Raw genomic sequence first — 17,302 nt, 5'->3', positions numbered from 1 at the left:
TCCCTGGGGTTGGAAGTGGGAATGGAAACGACAGCTGTGGGAGGGCAGTCTTTGAATGCCTCCGACGTCGTCAGCAGGCGGTCAACGGCAGCTAATGCGGCGTTGGAAGCGTCCGTCTAGTTTGCATTCCTTTTCACTCTGCTTCCTGTAAAACCGGTCGTTCGAAGGCGTTTCCAACGCTGCGCTTTAAGCGTCCGTCTAATATCGCCCTAAGACGGCCGTAGGTTCGTTGTTAGAAATGGGATAAAGAGGTAGATCATATCATTATTTAGACCATTCGAGTGCAGGGCTCTGTTCGACAGAACAGTGGATCATGCGTCTGGCCGGCACTGTTCACGCTTTTTGTATATTAATTCCTCTGCTTCGAAAACAAATGTGGCCTTTGCCTGATGAGTTTTCGTAGTTTCCCCAGTTAAAGCAAATATGCAACGTTGTTTATCGTTGGATAATATACGTTGCAAGCTTTTCACAATTCTTCACTAACTTTCAATAGTAATCAGCATTAATCGTCCTTCTACTCCATCATAAAATCAATGAAGATAACACCCTCTGTATGATAGAAGGGTCTCAGAATTCACACATCCTAGTTCCTTGAGAATCTAATTGCTCAGAATCGAGGATATGTTGAGATTTTCACGATACATGCCACATTTCGTGATATTTATTGAATGTTTAATAACAGGCATTCACTTTTGAATATTGTTGCTGTAGGGTTTTAGGAGTATCAGCGTGTAAGGCCATATTGTCCTGTATATACTGTCTGCAAATTGCGTGTGTTCTTTGGTCGATTTTCTGTTTGTTGGGCGTAACCAGTTTTCGGGAGAAAAAACCAAACCATGCTGTCCTCTCCTGAGACGGACTAATTCAGCGATGTTGTGAAAAAGTCCAAAAAATCTCTCACGTCATCAACGGGACTCGAACTCAGGTCTTTTCTACATGTTGTGTGGAGGATAGCGATTCTACCAACTGCGCTATCCACGAGGGCTTTTGATTGTGAAAAACATTTATCGTCATACTGAGCTATAAGGCTGGAAAAATTTTGCTTGTTTATTGTTTTTGTTAAAAAAATTATTAAAACATGCTGCACAAAAGAACTTAGCTCTTTCCTTTCAGCCTTGATGCTACGTATTGATGAAACTAGCCTTGTCTTGCCTACCGGGGCTAATAGTAACCCTTCCTTTCGTCTCATCTTGTTTAGCTGATCATTAAAAAAAATGTAATAGCTGAACCATTAAACCTTTGTGCATAAGTAATTTATAGTACTAATGATAATTCAAGTCGGTAGCGTTTTTATGCAGAGCAGCATAAAGCGCCAGCTGCAATCCACCCATCAAAGGAATCCCCTCGGAATATTTCTGAGCAGTCTACCTTGGGACGATGCCGTATGAGGACTATCTATTAACGGTGTGCTTCTGATCTCAGACAGCCTAAATTTCATCAGATTGATGCATAAAACTTCAGGTCCTGGAACGACTAAATCCACTAAAGAATAGAATGGGAATAAGAATTTATTTTATTCCGCTTGTATATATCTATTCTAACGAAATAATTTATATAGTTAGTATGGAGTGAAATCGAGGGAGGTACTGATTAAATGAGCCTTGTCTTGCCCACCATGGCTAATGATAACCTCCCTCACACTTCGCGGGTTGCTGTATAGGCTGATAGTTTCCTCAAGTCTGGTGAGGTTCTTTGTTTATAGGCCAGCTCTGGCTCCCCATATCGCTGTTCGTATGCATGCATTTAATTAAAGAGTGTCGAACACTTTACTTCCCATTTTTCTTTGAACCAAGTCTTTCCAGTGAAATACCAAGGTGGAAAGATACATTTGAACAATACTTTAGGCGTATTCTTGTGTTGATTATTATTTGTAATATATTATGAAGTAAAATATACTCAGTAAGAAATACAGTTAGGCATTTGACTCAGTAAAAATACTTATTTTAATAAAGTTTGGAAGGTAATTTTTTCTTTATTGCCATGCACTAGGAAGAAGTAAAAAAAAAAAAAAAAAAAACACATTTATTCAGAAAAAGAATTTTCTTTGGATCGCTAGAATTATTGGTGGTCTTATTTGTCTATTTCAGTCGTTTGCGCTGGTAGACTTTAATTTTGTTTTTTTATATACGGTATAATTGATTAAAACACAAAACAGTCTTTATAGTCCATAATAAAATTGAAGTTAAAGTTATAATACTGGTCGTCTGTTGAGCTCTGTTTCATCCATTTGCTTCCCACGGATTTTATTCTCCGCTGTTATTCTTCCATGGAGTTGCACGTGAGTTTTGTTGCTGTTTTCGAGAGTACCACTAGCATCCAATAATGTACACTAACGCCATTTTGACTTTTGTTTGATTCCTGCTGTGGAAATTCCGGTTAAGATCAAGGTTTTGGAGGACCGATTATCATGTACCCAGCAGGCCAACGTATGTATTATTAGTTTCTGTATTTATTATTTCAAATAATTAATATTATTTTGGATGTGGCAGAGTTACTGTCGCCTACGCGATTCTAAATATGTGCGTTATACTGGTTATAGAATTATAATGATTTTAAACGATCCTTTTTTCAATTTACTTTTGCCTGGTTTTATACGTTATCTTTATTGTGCGAATTAATTATTTCAATCTGGTGTACTTCTTGAGTTTCTTAAATGTAAAGCTAACAAGAGTGACGTGCATATATTCGTTAGCTTCAAATGTTTAACTTGTTAAACATTGAAGAATTGTTTGGATCATTCTTAGCGAATCGGAAATTGCTTTTGAAAAAAATGTGGTGCTTCGTATTGTCAGATAACGCCGAATTTGTTTCCAAATTGTAAGTTAATCCAGGTACTCGTTAAGAGAAGCCGCTTAACATATTGTAGGTGGTGCAAAAAGGAAGCATCACATTTTTAAAAAGTAACCCAAATTTGGATAACGAGAATCTGATTTTATTTTTTTCCCTTTTGAAAACACTAGGTGAGAAAGCCAAATTGCCCTACTAATGACAATTTAAATGGCTGATTTTATATATGTACAAAAGTAAATGCATTAAATTGTGAACAGTGTTTGTCTGTACCCGATACTGAATCTCGACCGAATAAAATATTGCACTGACGACCCTAAATAAAATCAGGCATGTTGAGATGTGTATATTTTTTGTTTAAATTGTGTAAACCCCTTTGTAATTTCGAATGGACTCCAATTTTAAGCTTGAAACCTAACCTTCACTTAAATTATATAAATTCTAAATTTGCTATGAATACCCATGTACTGAGATGCTTTTATCAGTGTAAGGTGAAGAGGTGTGTAGTAATGGCCTGTTATGCATATGAAAATCTAAACTGGAGAAAAATGAAAAATAAGGAATATATAATATTAAGATATCCAGATAGTAATAGAGGCATGTGATGCAAGAAAGCAAGCATATATAAGCTTATGTAGCATCAGCAAAAGAAAAGAAAAACACCCAACAAGTTCACATAACCATTTCCTCTAAAAGTTTGTCCAGTTCCTCCTTGAATTTATTTAAGCTTTCAACTTCCACAACAACAGATGGAAGTTTGTTCCAGCAATTAACCACCTGCTGACTAAAGGTAAATTTCTGCTCATCTATTCTGTCTTTCCTCAGTTTGAATTTATGCCCCCTCAGCTATCATAGGTAGCTATATATATATATATATATATATATATATAAATGCTGTTCTTGTGCAAGTTCTGTTGCTTCTGGTAACATAGCAAAATTTAAGTGATAATAACAAAGACAAAAAAAAAAAAAAAAAGTTCTCTTATGTACTCTGGCATGATCAAAAGGTCAGGCAAGTTTACAATTATTTTGACAGTGAATACAATCATAGATCCAGCAGTAGTGTTGTTATCCCATTTTGTAACATGAGTGCTGGCCTACCAGGCTCCAGATTTTAATATCTGAAAAAAAAAGTACAGTAAACTCTTTAAAATCAACACCCTTGGAGGATTAAGAAGTGTTAGATTTTAGAGAGGTATACCTAGTGGTTGAGCAGTTTTGGACAAGAAAATTTATAAATATTATACACAAACTGAGCTTCTTTTCATCTGTAAGCATTTATAATGATTATCTTGTGTTTTCATCTGGTTTTGCAGCGAGCAGGCTTTAAACTACATGGATACTGCAATTGTCTTGATTTTCATAGCAGAATAAACTTTCCTTTGTAACAAATTGCATGGATATTGTGCTACTGTCATCAGATAGTTTTAGCTATATTACAACTTTGAAAACTGATTTAGCATACTACTCGAAACCCAACTCACATCTAACTTCTTTACAACAGTTAGAAAGACTAGAGAGTGTTGTTACTATACACCTGTCTAATCTGGTGTATAATGGCCTCAGCTGCCAATGCGCCATTAAAAACCAAATCATTATCATCCTACTGTCTAATGAGGGATCATTTAATCCTCAAACAGGCTTTCGGAAGTAGTCTGATCAACAAATGGCCAATTAAGCTTTTGGAAATGCCAACTATTTGAATATAGTGCACTGCCAAGGAATCTTGTTGCAAAGGCAAGTTTGCTCTGCTGTGAGAATTAAAACCATTGCATTATTTATCTATGCAAAATCCTGCAAGCATCTTAAAAAAAAAATGTCATGCTTTTTTGCATGAATTTTTAAAGGCAGATGTGATCACGATCATTGATTTAAGTGCTGGATTGCTTTCTTAATATTTCCAGATTTTAAAATGTTAATTTTTTTTTGTAAAATGTGCTGGATTTTGAAGAATTCTAGATTGTAAAGTTTTGGATTTTACTGAGTTTACTGTACAGTAAACCCTCGATTTAACAGACTAATAGTGAAGAGTTGTCCGTTAATGCCGAAAGTCTGTTAAATCGAATGTAACCGTGGAGGGGGGACATTTTTTATTGTTCTTAATGTAAAAAAAATGCTTTAATACAATATACAGTACTGTACAATATAAAATTATGTTGTAATTTGGCTTTTGATTTATGGATATCAGAAACAGTTTGTTTTTTCACACTGTAAATTTCAAAAGCACTTGTTACGAGATGCCTTGTTCTAATTTCTCAATTAGCTCTAATTTCTGTGCCACGTTTAAGTTCACATGCTTTCTTTTAACTCCTTTATCACTTGATGCCATTTTAAATTGTAAGGATTACAAAATTATTTAATAAAGTCACAATTCAGAAATCACAGAAACACTGGATACAACCTGACTGCACGATAGCTTGAGGCAGACTGAGACCGAAACAAAGCGATTCAGTAGACCTGCAGTTTAGTGTCCCAAATCGCATTCAGCTCGCAAGTCACCTCCTGTTCTTATCTGTAATCTGGGAAAACAGCTATTTGAACGCGTTTTCAGAAAGAATAAAAAACAATTTCCTGAATTTGATTATAAAAATAAAAGTAGGTAATTATCAAAACAATAATGGAAATAGGTAATTATTATTAATTTTAAATTAATAATAACACTGAAGTTTTGTATAACCTAAAAAAATAATATGATCGAGATTAATATGTACATTGCTGTATTATTTGTCTGGTCCGTTAAATTTGAGGGTTTACTATATTTGGTTTTCGAATTGTGTTTGGAGTGTACTAATGCCTGACCTTTTACCAGTAGATTATAATGCTTATTAATTTTTTTTCTTCAGTTTTTAATAATAATTGATAATATTAATAATTTTCAATTTTAATAATGTTGTGTTTTTTGACCATTAAAAATATTCATTAGTTTTAATGACAGAAGTTTATTTATGCTTACATTTTCAGAAAAGTGTTGCATGGGAGAGAGAGAGATCATAAAATATAAATATAAAGTGATAATCCGTCAAATTTAAGTTTGAAGGATTATCACTTTTGTGGAGGTATTAATTATACAAAACTTGGACATCACTCCAACACAATAAATTAAGCCAGTATTTATAAAAAGCACTTTGAAATTAATTCTGCCTGTATATTTAATGAATATTAAAAACATTAAATTATTTATATCCCTTCTTTTTTTTTTTTTTTCTTTCAAGTTTCTTATGACATTCACTACATAAAAATTAATTCCGACTGAACTACAAAAATAATTGCAATGTGTTGTTTCCTGTGCCCATACTTTTCTTAAAAATAGATTTTTTTCGTATTGCCACCTGCATTTGTATTGTTACCAAGAAATGTCACTTTCACATTGATGCTTTGAAAGTGACCTTGTTTGGAATCAAGGTCACTTTCATTGACCTTGTATCCAAACTGAAAAGTGTCCCAAATTGTAATGAAGGAGTGGATTCTTTCAATCCAGGCAGAACAGGAGGAGGGAAAGTAATGCTCTTGGTCAAGGTGTGCATGGAATCCCAAGGCAGTCCATTCAGATTATGCGCGTGGCCAGTGCAGTTGTTGAGTCAGTTTGGTGTGACATAAGCACTGGAAAAAGGAAAATGAGAGTAGGCATCACAAATGACTATGATGAGTATAATTAATGACTGCATAATAGAGCAGGCCAATAGATCATAATGTCTTATAATGAGGACTTTAATTTTCTAGATACTGACTGGAAATTGTGGGTTGGTCACTCACACAGTATCAGAAATTTTCTTGATTTATGGATGACTGTTTTCTACAACAGCATGTTAGAGGGGCAATAAGAGAAAGCAGTATCCTTATTCTCATTATCAGCAGTGACTCATCATTCAATAAGAACATTCAGATAAAGGAACCACTAGGTGTCAGTGATCATAATACAGCGGCATCTTGCTTAGTACGGGTTTCACTATAACATGGTTTTCAATTAAGTTCAAGTCAAATTTACTGTACATATTAAAACTCGTGCAATAACCTAGACACGTACTCTACATATATGCTGCATTGTCGTAGCCTAGGTACACATACATATATATGTTGTGGTGCCAATTCTTTTGTCTTACATGGAACACCTCAGGCAGTCAGTGGCAACGTGCATCAGTGTTCAGTATTCTTAATTCCATCCTGATGAGACGACGTGATAGCTTTTCAAACTTCATTTCACAAATTATTTTTTACCCCTTTAAATACAACCGAAAATATATTTGCATCTTGGCTAGAAATCACTGCCAACAACATGTGTTCTGTTTGGCAGCATGTTTTGCCCCATTTGGTAAATTATTTCACTGGTTTTGAATTGCAAGTTCAGACAATTGCTGAAGACATTGTGAAGATCAGAAAAGATTTGGGATTCGAAACTTTGGACACTGCCAATGTACATGATTGCACTGACTCAGATGCAAATGACTTAGATGATGCAACTCTCCTTGAGGCACCTCCGTAGCCAGGTGGGCAGGAGCAGCAGTGCATAGCACACGCTTCTTGATTAGACTGGGGTTCAAGCCCATGCCCACCAAATACAGTTTTTCGGAGGGTTGACATGGCCTGCAAGGCGATTATGAATAGAGATCTGAATGTTGAACGTGTCATCAAGATACGGCAAATTTTACAAGGTGGGATTCAATGCTACAAAGACTTGTACATTGAGAAAAGGAAGAGACAACTTCACCAGACTTCATTATTGAAATACCTAAATAAACAAAGTTTTTTTTTTTTTCTCATCTCTCACAATGTTACCTTTTCATTAATAAAATTTTTGCAATTTTTTTATTACAAATCCTTTTAATTGACTATCAAGTGCCAGTTGTTTATAGATTTATTATAATTTGTTTATAGACTGTTTCTCTGTTAGGCATTCAGTTAAAATCCATTATAATTATACTTCAATCAGCATGGTTTCACATAACATGGAACAGTTTCGGTACCATTTATCAGTGCTATGCTTGGTATTGCTGTATATTGATCTGATATATACTTAAGGATATACAAGCTACTGTCAAGGGTAAGGAGAAGGGATTTGCTTTCATAAAGGTGACTGCAGTGGTCTTAGACAGTTTTAAATAGGACCAACTAATGGTATTACTAAGTGCAAGTAAGTGGGAGGAATTCAGGAAAGTAATCATAAAAGCTACTAAGCTTTTTTTTTTAGCAACTAAGAGTTATAGTGCACAGTGTGGACTGAAGTGGATGTGAAATTAACTGGTGGGTAAGACTAGTGGCAAAGAAACAAAATGCATGGGATGATTATAAATTAGCAGGTTGCTGTTATTTGGTTTTTAAGAGCAGTAGCAGCTAAGGCCATATTGCTCCAGGGATATGCGGTGGTCATTCCCTGACCTTTCTGCATCCTCTGTATTTGGTGGTCACGTGCTTGAACCCCTGTCTAATCAAGAAGCGTGTGCTACGCACTGCTGCTCCTGCTGACCTGGCTATGGAGGTGCCTAAATTAGCAGGGTATGTGGAATCCTGTGGTAAGTACAAACTAGTATGCAGTCGGTCAGTTGTTGTTGTTTGGTTTTTAGGAGCATTAGCAACTAGGCCATATTGCTCCGGGATATGTGGTGGTCATTCCCTAACCTTTCCGCGTCCTCCATATTTGGTGGTGACGGGCTCGAACCCCAGTCAAATCAAGAAGCGTGTGCTACGCACTGCTGCTCCTTCCCACTTGGCTACGGAGGTGCCAGTCGGTCAGTAAGGGGATTAGACAAGCTAAGGCAGAAAATAAGAATCCTTGGCTAAGAATGCAACGAATTCTTATAGCATAAGAATTTGTTGCATTCTTAGCCAAGGATTCTTATTTCACTAGTAGGAAAGGGATGGGCAACATTGGCCCACTAGATATGAATGGCATAACTATTGATGATCCTCTTCAGGTTGCTGACAAACAATATATATTTTGCATCTGCATTCATGCACAAAGTGTTTAGGGCTGGGAACACCAGAAGTACACCAAGTTGCAACTGGGAACTAAATAATTATGTTATAACTTAGAAGAAAGTGGAAGAAAAATTGCTGAAGCTAAAAGTAGATAAGGCACCTATGGCCGTTGGGATCGATCCAGTTATATTAAAAGAAGCAACAAAAGAGGTAAGCAAACTCTTGGCATAATTATGAAAGCATCCTTGGATTCAGGGAAGGTTCCTATAGATTAGAGGTATATGCGAATGTCTCCTATTCACAAAGGGGATCAAAGAACCATGTGAACAGTTTATAAACCTATAAGCTTGATCTTAATTATATTCACAATTATATAATTGTAATAGTGGCTAATCAGATTATTCCTGTCTGATTAATCTGATTAGCTACTGTGATGCAGTAACAAAGGAACTGAATGCAAATAATAATTTTGACATACACTGAGTGATCACTGAATTATGACCACCTACCTACTACTTCGTAGGTCCATCTTTTGCCCTCAGTACAGCAGCTATCTGACGTGGCATTGATTCAACAAGTTGTTGGAAGCGTTCTGGAAGTATGGCCAACCAAGCTATGTGTAATGCAGTCAGCAATGTAGGTATGGAGGTGATTGGTGTATCCAGATGCCTGATATGCCTTTCCATAGTATCCCACAAGTGCTCTATGGGATTGATATCGGGAAAGTTCGGGGGCCAATCGATATGCCGGAAGTCGGAACTGTGTTCCTCAAACTATTCCTGCACAACAAGTGCCCAATGGCTCGGCGCATTGTCATCTTGGAAGACACCATTGCCATTCGGAAAAAAGTGTAACAGTGGGGTGTACACAGTCAGCAAGCAGTTGACGATAGCGGAGACCACTGATACGTTGTTCCGCATGCACCAGGAGTCCAAGTTCCTGCCTGTGAAACATGCTCCACACCATACAACTACCTCCATCGGCCTGCACTTTTGATACCATGTATGATGGATCAAGAGCCTCACGTTGTTGATGCCAAATCCGTACGCAACCAACACACCTTCCAGTCTTCTAACGTCCAACTTGCATGCTCTTTGTACCAGGCAAATCTTTTATGCCGATGAACCTTGGTTAGGAGAGGATTCTATAGGGGTCGTCTGCTGATATAGCCCATGCGTGCAATGCATAGTCATGCCAGATATTGTTCCTGGTTGGACCATGTTGTATTCGATAGTGAACTCTTCAACAGTGCTGCGCCTGTATTAGTCGTCGGACCCTGTGCTCACCTCTAACATCAACCTTTCACTGACCTTTGCAGTTTTGCTGTTGGGTCATTGTTTGACCATTTTGATGCCAGTCCTGGTACACTTTAACTATGGTGGCTCTCGAACACCCCACCAGTTCAGCCATTTGGGAAATCAAGGCACCAGCTCATCGAGCATTCACAATCTGCCCTTTATCAAGGTCCGATAAATCCTTCCTTTTATCCTTCACACTCGGAATTTTACTACCTACTGAACCACTGACACCTTATCTATGCTATATAGGTCGACTAACTGCGCACTCTCATACCTCACGTGTTCAATGGGTTGCATTCAGTTTTCATAGGGATGGTCATAATTCAGTGATCACTCAGTGTATATTTGAATTTCAGTAAAGCTTTTGACACTGTTCCACATAAAAGCCTGCTGTTGCAGCAGTATGGCATCGGGGGTAAGTTACTGCTATGGATAAAGGCATGGTTGAGTAGCAGAAGGCAGGGTGGTTATAAATAGGCACTGTTCTTCTGGGACTAATGTTATTAGTAGAATCACTCGGGATACAGTGCTCGACTCCTTTATTATCAAAAGCCCATATGAAACTGAATATTAACAGAATTGTACTATGCCATAGTTATTTTTAACTCATATATTATTATATTCTCTGTTTATTATTTTATAATTTGTCTGTTGACTGACATTTGACCCCTTTGCATGTATCCTCTTTTTCAAAATGATTGACCCTAGGGGTTAATATCAATTGTGAAACTGGTATAAATCAATCGGTAGGCCGCATCATAAGTACTGCATCCAAATCTGGAAGCCTTATTTTAAGAAAGATGTGAATCTCTTAGGATGAGTGCAGAGAAAAGCAACCACATTAGTAAAGAACACAAAGAATACTCCACAGACTACAAAAGGCTTCAGTTCTGTGAATTGCGCCATTGGAAGCTAGGTACTTGTTAGGAGAACCTGATTGAAGTGTTTAATGCTTTATAAATGGATTGAGTATGCTTAATGATGATGGTATTTTAACTCTTTCTGTGACGATGCATACAAGGAGACATAAACTTAAATTGAAAAAGGATGCTTGCGCGACGATGCATACAAGGAGACTTAAATTGAAAAAGGATGCTTGCAGGATAATGTGCAAAAAATTTGCTTTCATCCAGAGAGTAATTGATTGTTGGAACATGTTGCTATCTGTTATTTTCAATTGTGTAGTTTGAATAACTTTAAGGAAGTATTAGACATCATTTGAGGGGAGTGGACAGATGAGGTAGGATAGCTTTTTTTTTTTTTTTTTTTTTTGCTGATGCTATATAAGTTTGCTTCCTTGCATCATTTGTCAGAATACTAATAATGATGGCGAAGGTAAAGAAAGCCAATGAGAACGATGAAAAACGTTGGATAACTTACGCTGAAAATTAGTTTCCCGATACACGGTACTCTAGTGCTGCTCGCTTAGTAAACAGACGGTAGGTGTTATCAGTCTGGAGCAAAGTCGAGAATGATATATTGATTGACAGATAGGCGTGGCAAACGATGCGCTGATTGGTGCGCGAACACAATACACAATAACATCGGGTTAGTAGCACTCAGAGCACTAATGGTAACTTGCCCTAATGAATGCTTTCCATCAAGGTAAAAAAAGGTCAGGTTACCTCCACTTGAATCCCATGAGAGCTTGAACCCCTCCCGAAGTGGAGGGGGTAACCTAACCTTTTTTCTTTAGAATCACAGTCATATTTAGAAATACATTCATAAAAAAAATAAATTTTTTTATGACTATTTTTATTTTCTTGTTCAATAATATGCCCTAATGGTGAGAAAAGCTCAGGTTACCTCCACTTGAATCCCATGGGAGCTTGAACCCCTCCCGAAGTGGAGGGGGGGGTAACCTAACCTTTTTTTCTTTAGAATCACAGTCATAGAAATTTAGAATCACAGTCAAATACAGTCATAAAAAATTTTTTTTTTATGACTGTATTTGAGAATCATGTGGACTAGCGCATAAATTGTTTATTAACAAAATATTTTTTTTTATTACTGTACTTTTATTTTTAAAGACACTCGTGCGGACACGCGCGTATACATAACATCAATCAACACCTCAACAGCTATTCACTTTATATATATAGAATCTTTCTTTTCTTATATTATTTCCTAACCTACCATTTAAGGTCAGGTTACGAAATATAACAAAAAATAAAGGAACTTTTCCTTTTTTCGTAACTAAATCTAAATCAACAGTATAGCAAAAACACTCATGAACTCCAAAAATCTGCTTTTAATAATGAGAAAAAAACATAATGAAGAATGAACAGAATGATACTTCTATTAATTTAGTTTTCATCAAAAAATCAACTAATGTTTTATTTTCCTTACAAATTTCTTCTATCTTTAAAAGATTCATCGCTACTATTACCTGTTTACCGTTCATTATAAAACTATTATGCCCCATTCTTTACTCATAAATACACATTATAATGCCAACCAATGACTACATAGTAGTTTGTCCTTTGTCGTGCCCACTACCAATCATTTCATCGTTTGCCCCGCCTACCTGTCAATTTCTTGATTTCGGCTCCAGACACCTACCATCTGTTTACCGAGCGAGCAGTGCTAGAGTCCGGTGTCGGGAAACTAATTTTCCACTTTCCGAAATTTTCCGACGTTTCTCGTCGTTCTCGTGTTGGCTTTCTTTACCTTAGCCATAATGATTCTTGCCCTATGGCCTCCTGTATTCTAGGACGGACTCTGATTCCAATTCCAGGATAACAAAATATATGAAAATCAATAGTCTGTAGTTTTGAAAATAAAACTACAGATTGTGGTTTAAAAGTGAAATTCTAATCTTGAATTGAATTGAATTTTATTTGGTGTTCACACTTTCTTCGGAAGAAAAAGAACATAATTGCTGCAAGGCATTTAGTACTCAGCAAAAGTTGTACATTATATTCCAGCTGTTTTGTTACCCTTTCCCCTTCTGTATAAATCTTTTTTAGAACACTCATTATTGTTTGTTCAGATGATTAATTTTGTACATCATTGAGCAGTGGGTTGTTGCTAATACCTGTGCTCTATAAGAGACCGACAGCCAAAACTATTCAAGATGTCTGGAGACACTGCTTTGAAAGATTTGGCAAAGTGGATCCATGAAAAATGAGCATCTTGTGCAAGAAACAAACTGTTTTCAGTAAAGAGTATTTTGGACATTCTCAATCCCAGTGGAAGATCTTGTAGTAGGCATGAGAACAATGGTCACAAGGGGCAGTATCAGTTGTATAGCTTTCCAGAAAGTCATTCTGGGAATTATTATATTCAAAGAACATTGTACAGACACAAAGCTAGACCAGAAGATGAAAATAATTAGCCTATTTATATTAATGAACTTAGTGACAAAGATATGCAGAAAAAGAACGTGCAGCATACATAGGGTGTCCATACGTCCGGTTTTCTGGGATTCGTCCCAGTTTATGTGAAACTGTCCCGGTGTCCCAAAAAATTTTTTCAGGACACTTAAATGTCCCGGTTTCTTATCATAAACAATTTTGCACAACAAAAAAATTAGTAGCAGAGTTTGGAGCGTTGTCTTCAATCATGTCTTCAGTTACAGCCTGTATGTCGCCTGTTCACCGCCAGTTTGTGGCCACCTCACTATAAACTTTATAATAGTCAAAAAAACTTTAATCCATATAATCGAGGAGGTGGTGTCTAGCATTGATTGGCAGGCCTTCATTTCTCGTGTATGCACGTGCGATGTTACATGTTCAGTTTCATTTCACGTGACTTTTAGTTTAAATTCAGTGATTTGGATGTTTGGACGTGTGTTTTCTTCCTTTATTTTCAGTGTACATGGCTCGATCAGTTTATAGATAAAGATAAGCGAGTTTTGGTGTAAGTTTTTTAAATTAGTTTAAGCTGCATAATAAAAAAAAATGCCTAAACGTAAATGTGTTTTCAAAGAGCACTTCCAGAAAGAATGGTGTTTTATAAAAAAAAAAGGGAAGACACAAATGAGGCTGAATGCAGAATGTGCTCATGTTGTCATGGTGGGAAATGTGATATCAAAGATCATGTTAATTCGAAAAAACATGCAATGAAATTTCAAGCAACTGCATCATCATCATCTAAATTGGAACACTTTGTCAAAGAAAATTCAAATGAACATGATAAGGTTGCCATCGCTGAACTTACGATGGTGTATCATTTAATTAAACATCAGTCGTTTAGAAGTGCTGACCGTAAAGGCGCAAGCCTTTTCGGTCAACTTTTTGATGACTCAAAAATCGCACAAAATTTTTCTAGTGCACGAATGAAAACAATTGCACTAATAAAGAATATACCGGCTCCTTATTCACTTAACGAAGTTTTAAAAGATGTCAGTAGTACTGAATTCTTTGGAATTTCTGTCGATGCAAGCAACCATAAATCGGAGAAAGTATTTCCATTGTTATTGCATTATTTCAACGAGAAAAATGGTATACGAGTTAAGCTTCTTAAAATGAATTGATTATCTGATGAGACATCAGAAACTATTGCCAACTACATCCTTACTTCTCTGAAGGAAAATAATATCCCCAAAGATAAGTGTATTGTGTTCGGAGCTGATAATACGAATGTTAATTTTGGAGGGATCAACTGAAAAGGCCAATGCAACATATTTTCTCGACTCCAAAATTTAGTTAATTCCAATATCAAAGATGTCGGATGTATAGCGCACATATTTTATAATTCTGCTCAATCGGGAGCAGGAAGATTAGCCGTTGACATGGAATTGGTAGTTATAAAAATATTTTCTTACTTTCACACTTATACTGTTCGAACGGAACGTTTAAAGGAATTTTGTGCTACCGTTGATATAGAGTATAAAAAATTACTCTCTCACCCTAAAACTCGCTGGTTGTCATTATTTCCTGCATTGAACACATTTTAAAAATTTTCAAAGGTTTAAAATCTTTTTTTTATCCGAGGAAAACCCTCCCATTTTTATTGAGAAAATTTTCAATCATCCTTTGGGAGAAGCATATTTGTGGACTGCCCACAGTTTTCTCATTTTCTTCAATAAATAGATACTAAAAATTGAAAAAGCAAACAACTATTTTAGAGGTTAAAATAATTGTTGACGAAACGATAGAGATGTTAGATAATAGAATATCTGATCAATTTCTGCCATTTGAAGCTAGAAAAATTATTCAGTGTGATATAGAAAACCAAAAAGTTCATAAGTTTAAAAACGAAATCATAGATTTTTATTTGACAGCTAAAAATTATTTAGAAAATTGGTCGAAACCCCTAGAACAATTCCAGTTCTTAAACTGGATGCTAAAGAAAAACATTCTGAAATGGGAGGATATAGCAAATTCTCTGGAATCATTTGAAAAAATTGAAATTATGTTTGATGAAAATTTATTATATGATCAGTTTGGAGTTTTTAAAAAAATTGCCATAAACGAAATAGAAAATAATAAAGACTGGAATACATTGAAGTGTGTGTTGAAAAATAGAATACCTTGAACAAAAGAGCGAGTTTATTAGATTATGTTCATATTTATTTGCAATTCCGGGTCACAATGCCAGCTGCGAACGAATATATTTTTTAATGGAAATGCAATGGACTGATGAGTGTAATAATAGATTAGAGATAAGTACAGTTAATGCAATTATTACCTGTGTTTTTAATTTGAGGGACTTAAACTGCACAGATTTTAAGAATAAAATTAAAAATAACAAAGATCTGTTAAATGCCGTGAAGAGTTCTGCTAAACATTAATAAAAAATAGTTTTCATATTTATTGCATAAATTTTGTTGTTCAAATTTAAGAACTGTATTCTGTTTTTGTTAATTCTACATTTTGAAAATAAAAATGGGAAAAAAAAAAAAAAAGTCTTTTATTAAAAACAAAATTTCGCAAATTTTTATGGGGGGAGGAGGAATTACATCTTTAATTCCTCCTCCTGGGACACTTTAAAAGTGTCCCGGTTTTGTGTTCTTTCGAAATGGACACCCTAAGCATACACCACTTTTCTCAATACCTTTATGGCATTGCCAATACATGGTGATAATTTTTTCAGATAATTGTCTATTTATTACAGTTGAGTGCATTGAAATATTTATTTCTGTAACAAAACCAGATCCTCATTATGAAGAATTAGGGCATAACTCATTGCATGTCAGATTTTGGGCAACAATGTCAACTTTAGTCCATAGTTTCTTGAAGGATCATTCAAAAACACTGTGGACTAGACTTATGTGTTTGTGTTGATAAGCTTAATAGGACTATAAAATGATGATTTATCATTCAGTTTTAACAATTAAATCTTTTTGAGCAGGTGTAGTTTCAGTCTACTATGCTGCTGCTGCTGTTGTGTGTGTGTGTGTATATGTGTGTGTGTGCGCGCGTGTGTGTGTGCATGCATGCATGCGCCTTAATGAAGTGTTTCCAAATAGGGGATAGGAAGGGGACCAGTTCATGTACTCCCACTCTGGAATTATTCAAGTTGCCAAAAGTGTTAAACGATTGTAGAAAGATGTTGTTAAAAAATACTTTTTGAAATGTGAATAACTGAATGTTGTGTAACATCTCACCTAGAATGTTGTAGCACACTTGTAAAGAATATTAAACTGCTTGTATAGATAATCTGAACTATACTTAGTTACTTACTTCATGGCAGTACGATCCTTGTAGAACCTTGTCCTTCTGAACGGTTTTTCTCCAGCTGTCTCTTTCCCTGCCTATTTTTCTCCATTGTCTCACCCTAAGCTGTCGTAGGTCATTCTTTGTCATCCAGCCACCTCCTTTTCAATCTTCCTCTCATTCGCCCCCACACCCCCCCGGTTCCCATTCCATTTCTTTCCTTGGTCATCTGTTTTCCTCCTCCATATTACGTGGCTTGCCCATCTAAGTCTTGAGCTCTTAATCACTCCTACTATATCTGATTCTCCATACAGTTCCTTTAGCTCTTGGTTTGTCCTTATTTTCCGCTCTTCCCTGACTTTTACCAGCCCAAAGATTTTCCTTAATATCTTCCTTTCCCACACATTTAAAGATTATTTATCCTTTTTAAGCACCCATGTTTAACTAGCATAAGTCACAACAGGTCGTACCACTGTTTTGTGTAACACTAATTTCATTCTAGAGAGCAGCCTTGATCGAAAGTGTTGTTTCTGCAGAGAAAATAGCATCTATTACCTGAATTTCTGGGGTGTTACTACTATCATGTTGAATCATAACCCCCAGATATTTAAAGGATTCTGTTCTATTGAAACTATGCTTCGCTGTTTGTCAGATCTGTTGGGTACTTTGTCTCTCCTTCCTACTTGTAATTATAAACTTCAT

General features: G+C 36.0%; 1 protein-coding gene across 1 annotated transcript in view; it reads left to right on the top strand.

Annotated features, from left to right (window-relative positions):
* Positions 1-2,306: 2,306 nt before the first annotated feature.
* LOC150085511 (protein argonaute-2-like) overlaps positions 2,307-17,302 on the top strand; it is a 444,788-nt gene continuing 429,792 nt past the window's right edge. The window contains exon 1 of the mRNA XM_090373305.1: positions 2,307-2,426. Coding sequence (XP_090229431.1) covers positions 2,408-2,426 — 19 coding nt within the window. The 5' untranslated portion in view covers positions 2,307-2,407. The remainder of the gene's footprint in view (positions 2,427-17,302) is intronic.

This window comes from Mastigoproctus giganteus, chromosome 5 (genome assembly GCF_048544385.1).
Source record: "Mastigoproctus giganteus isolate SK-2022 chromosome 5, ASM4854438v1, whole genome shotgun sequence".
NCBI lineage: Eukaryota > Metazoa > Arthropoda > Arachnida > Uropygi > Thelyphonidae > Mastigoproctus > Mastigoproctus giganteus.
Note: the sequence above shows the minus strand (reverse complement) of the source record. Positions and strands in the feature narration are given on the sequence as shown.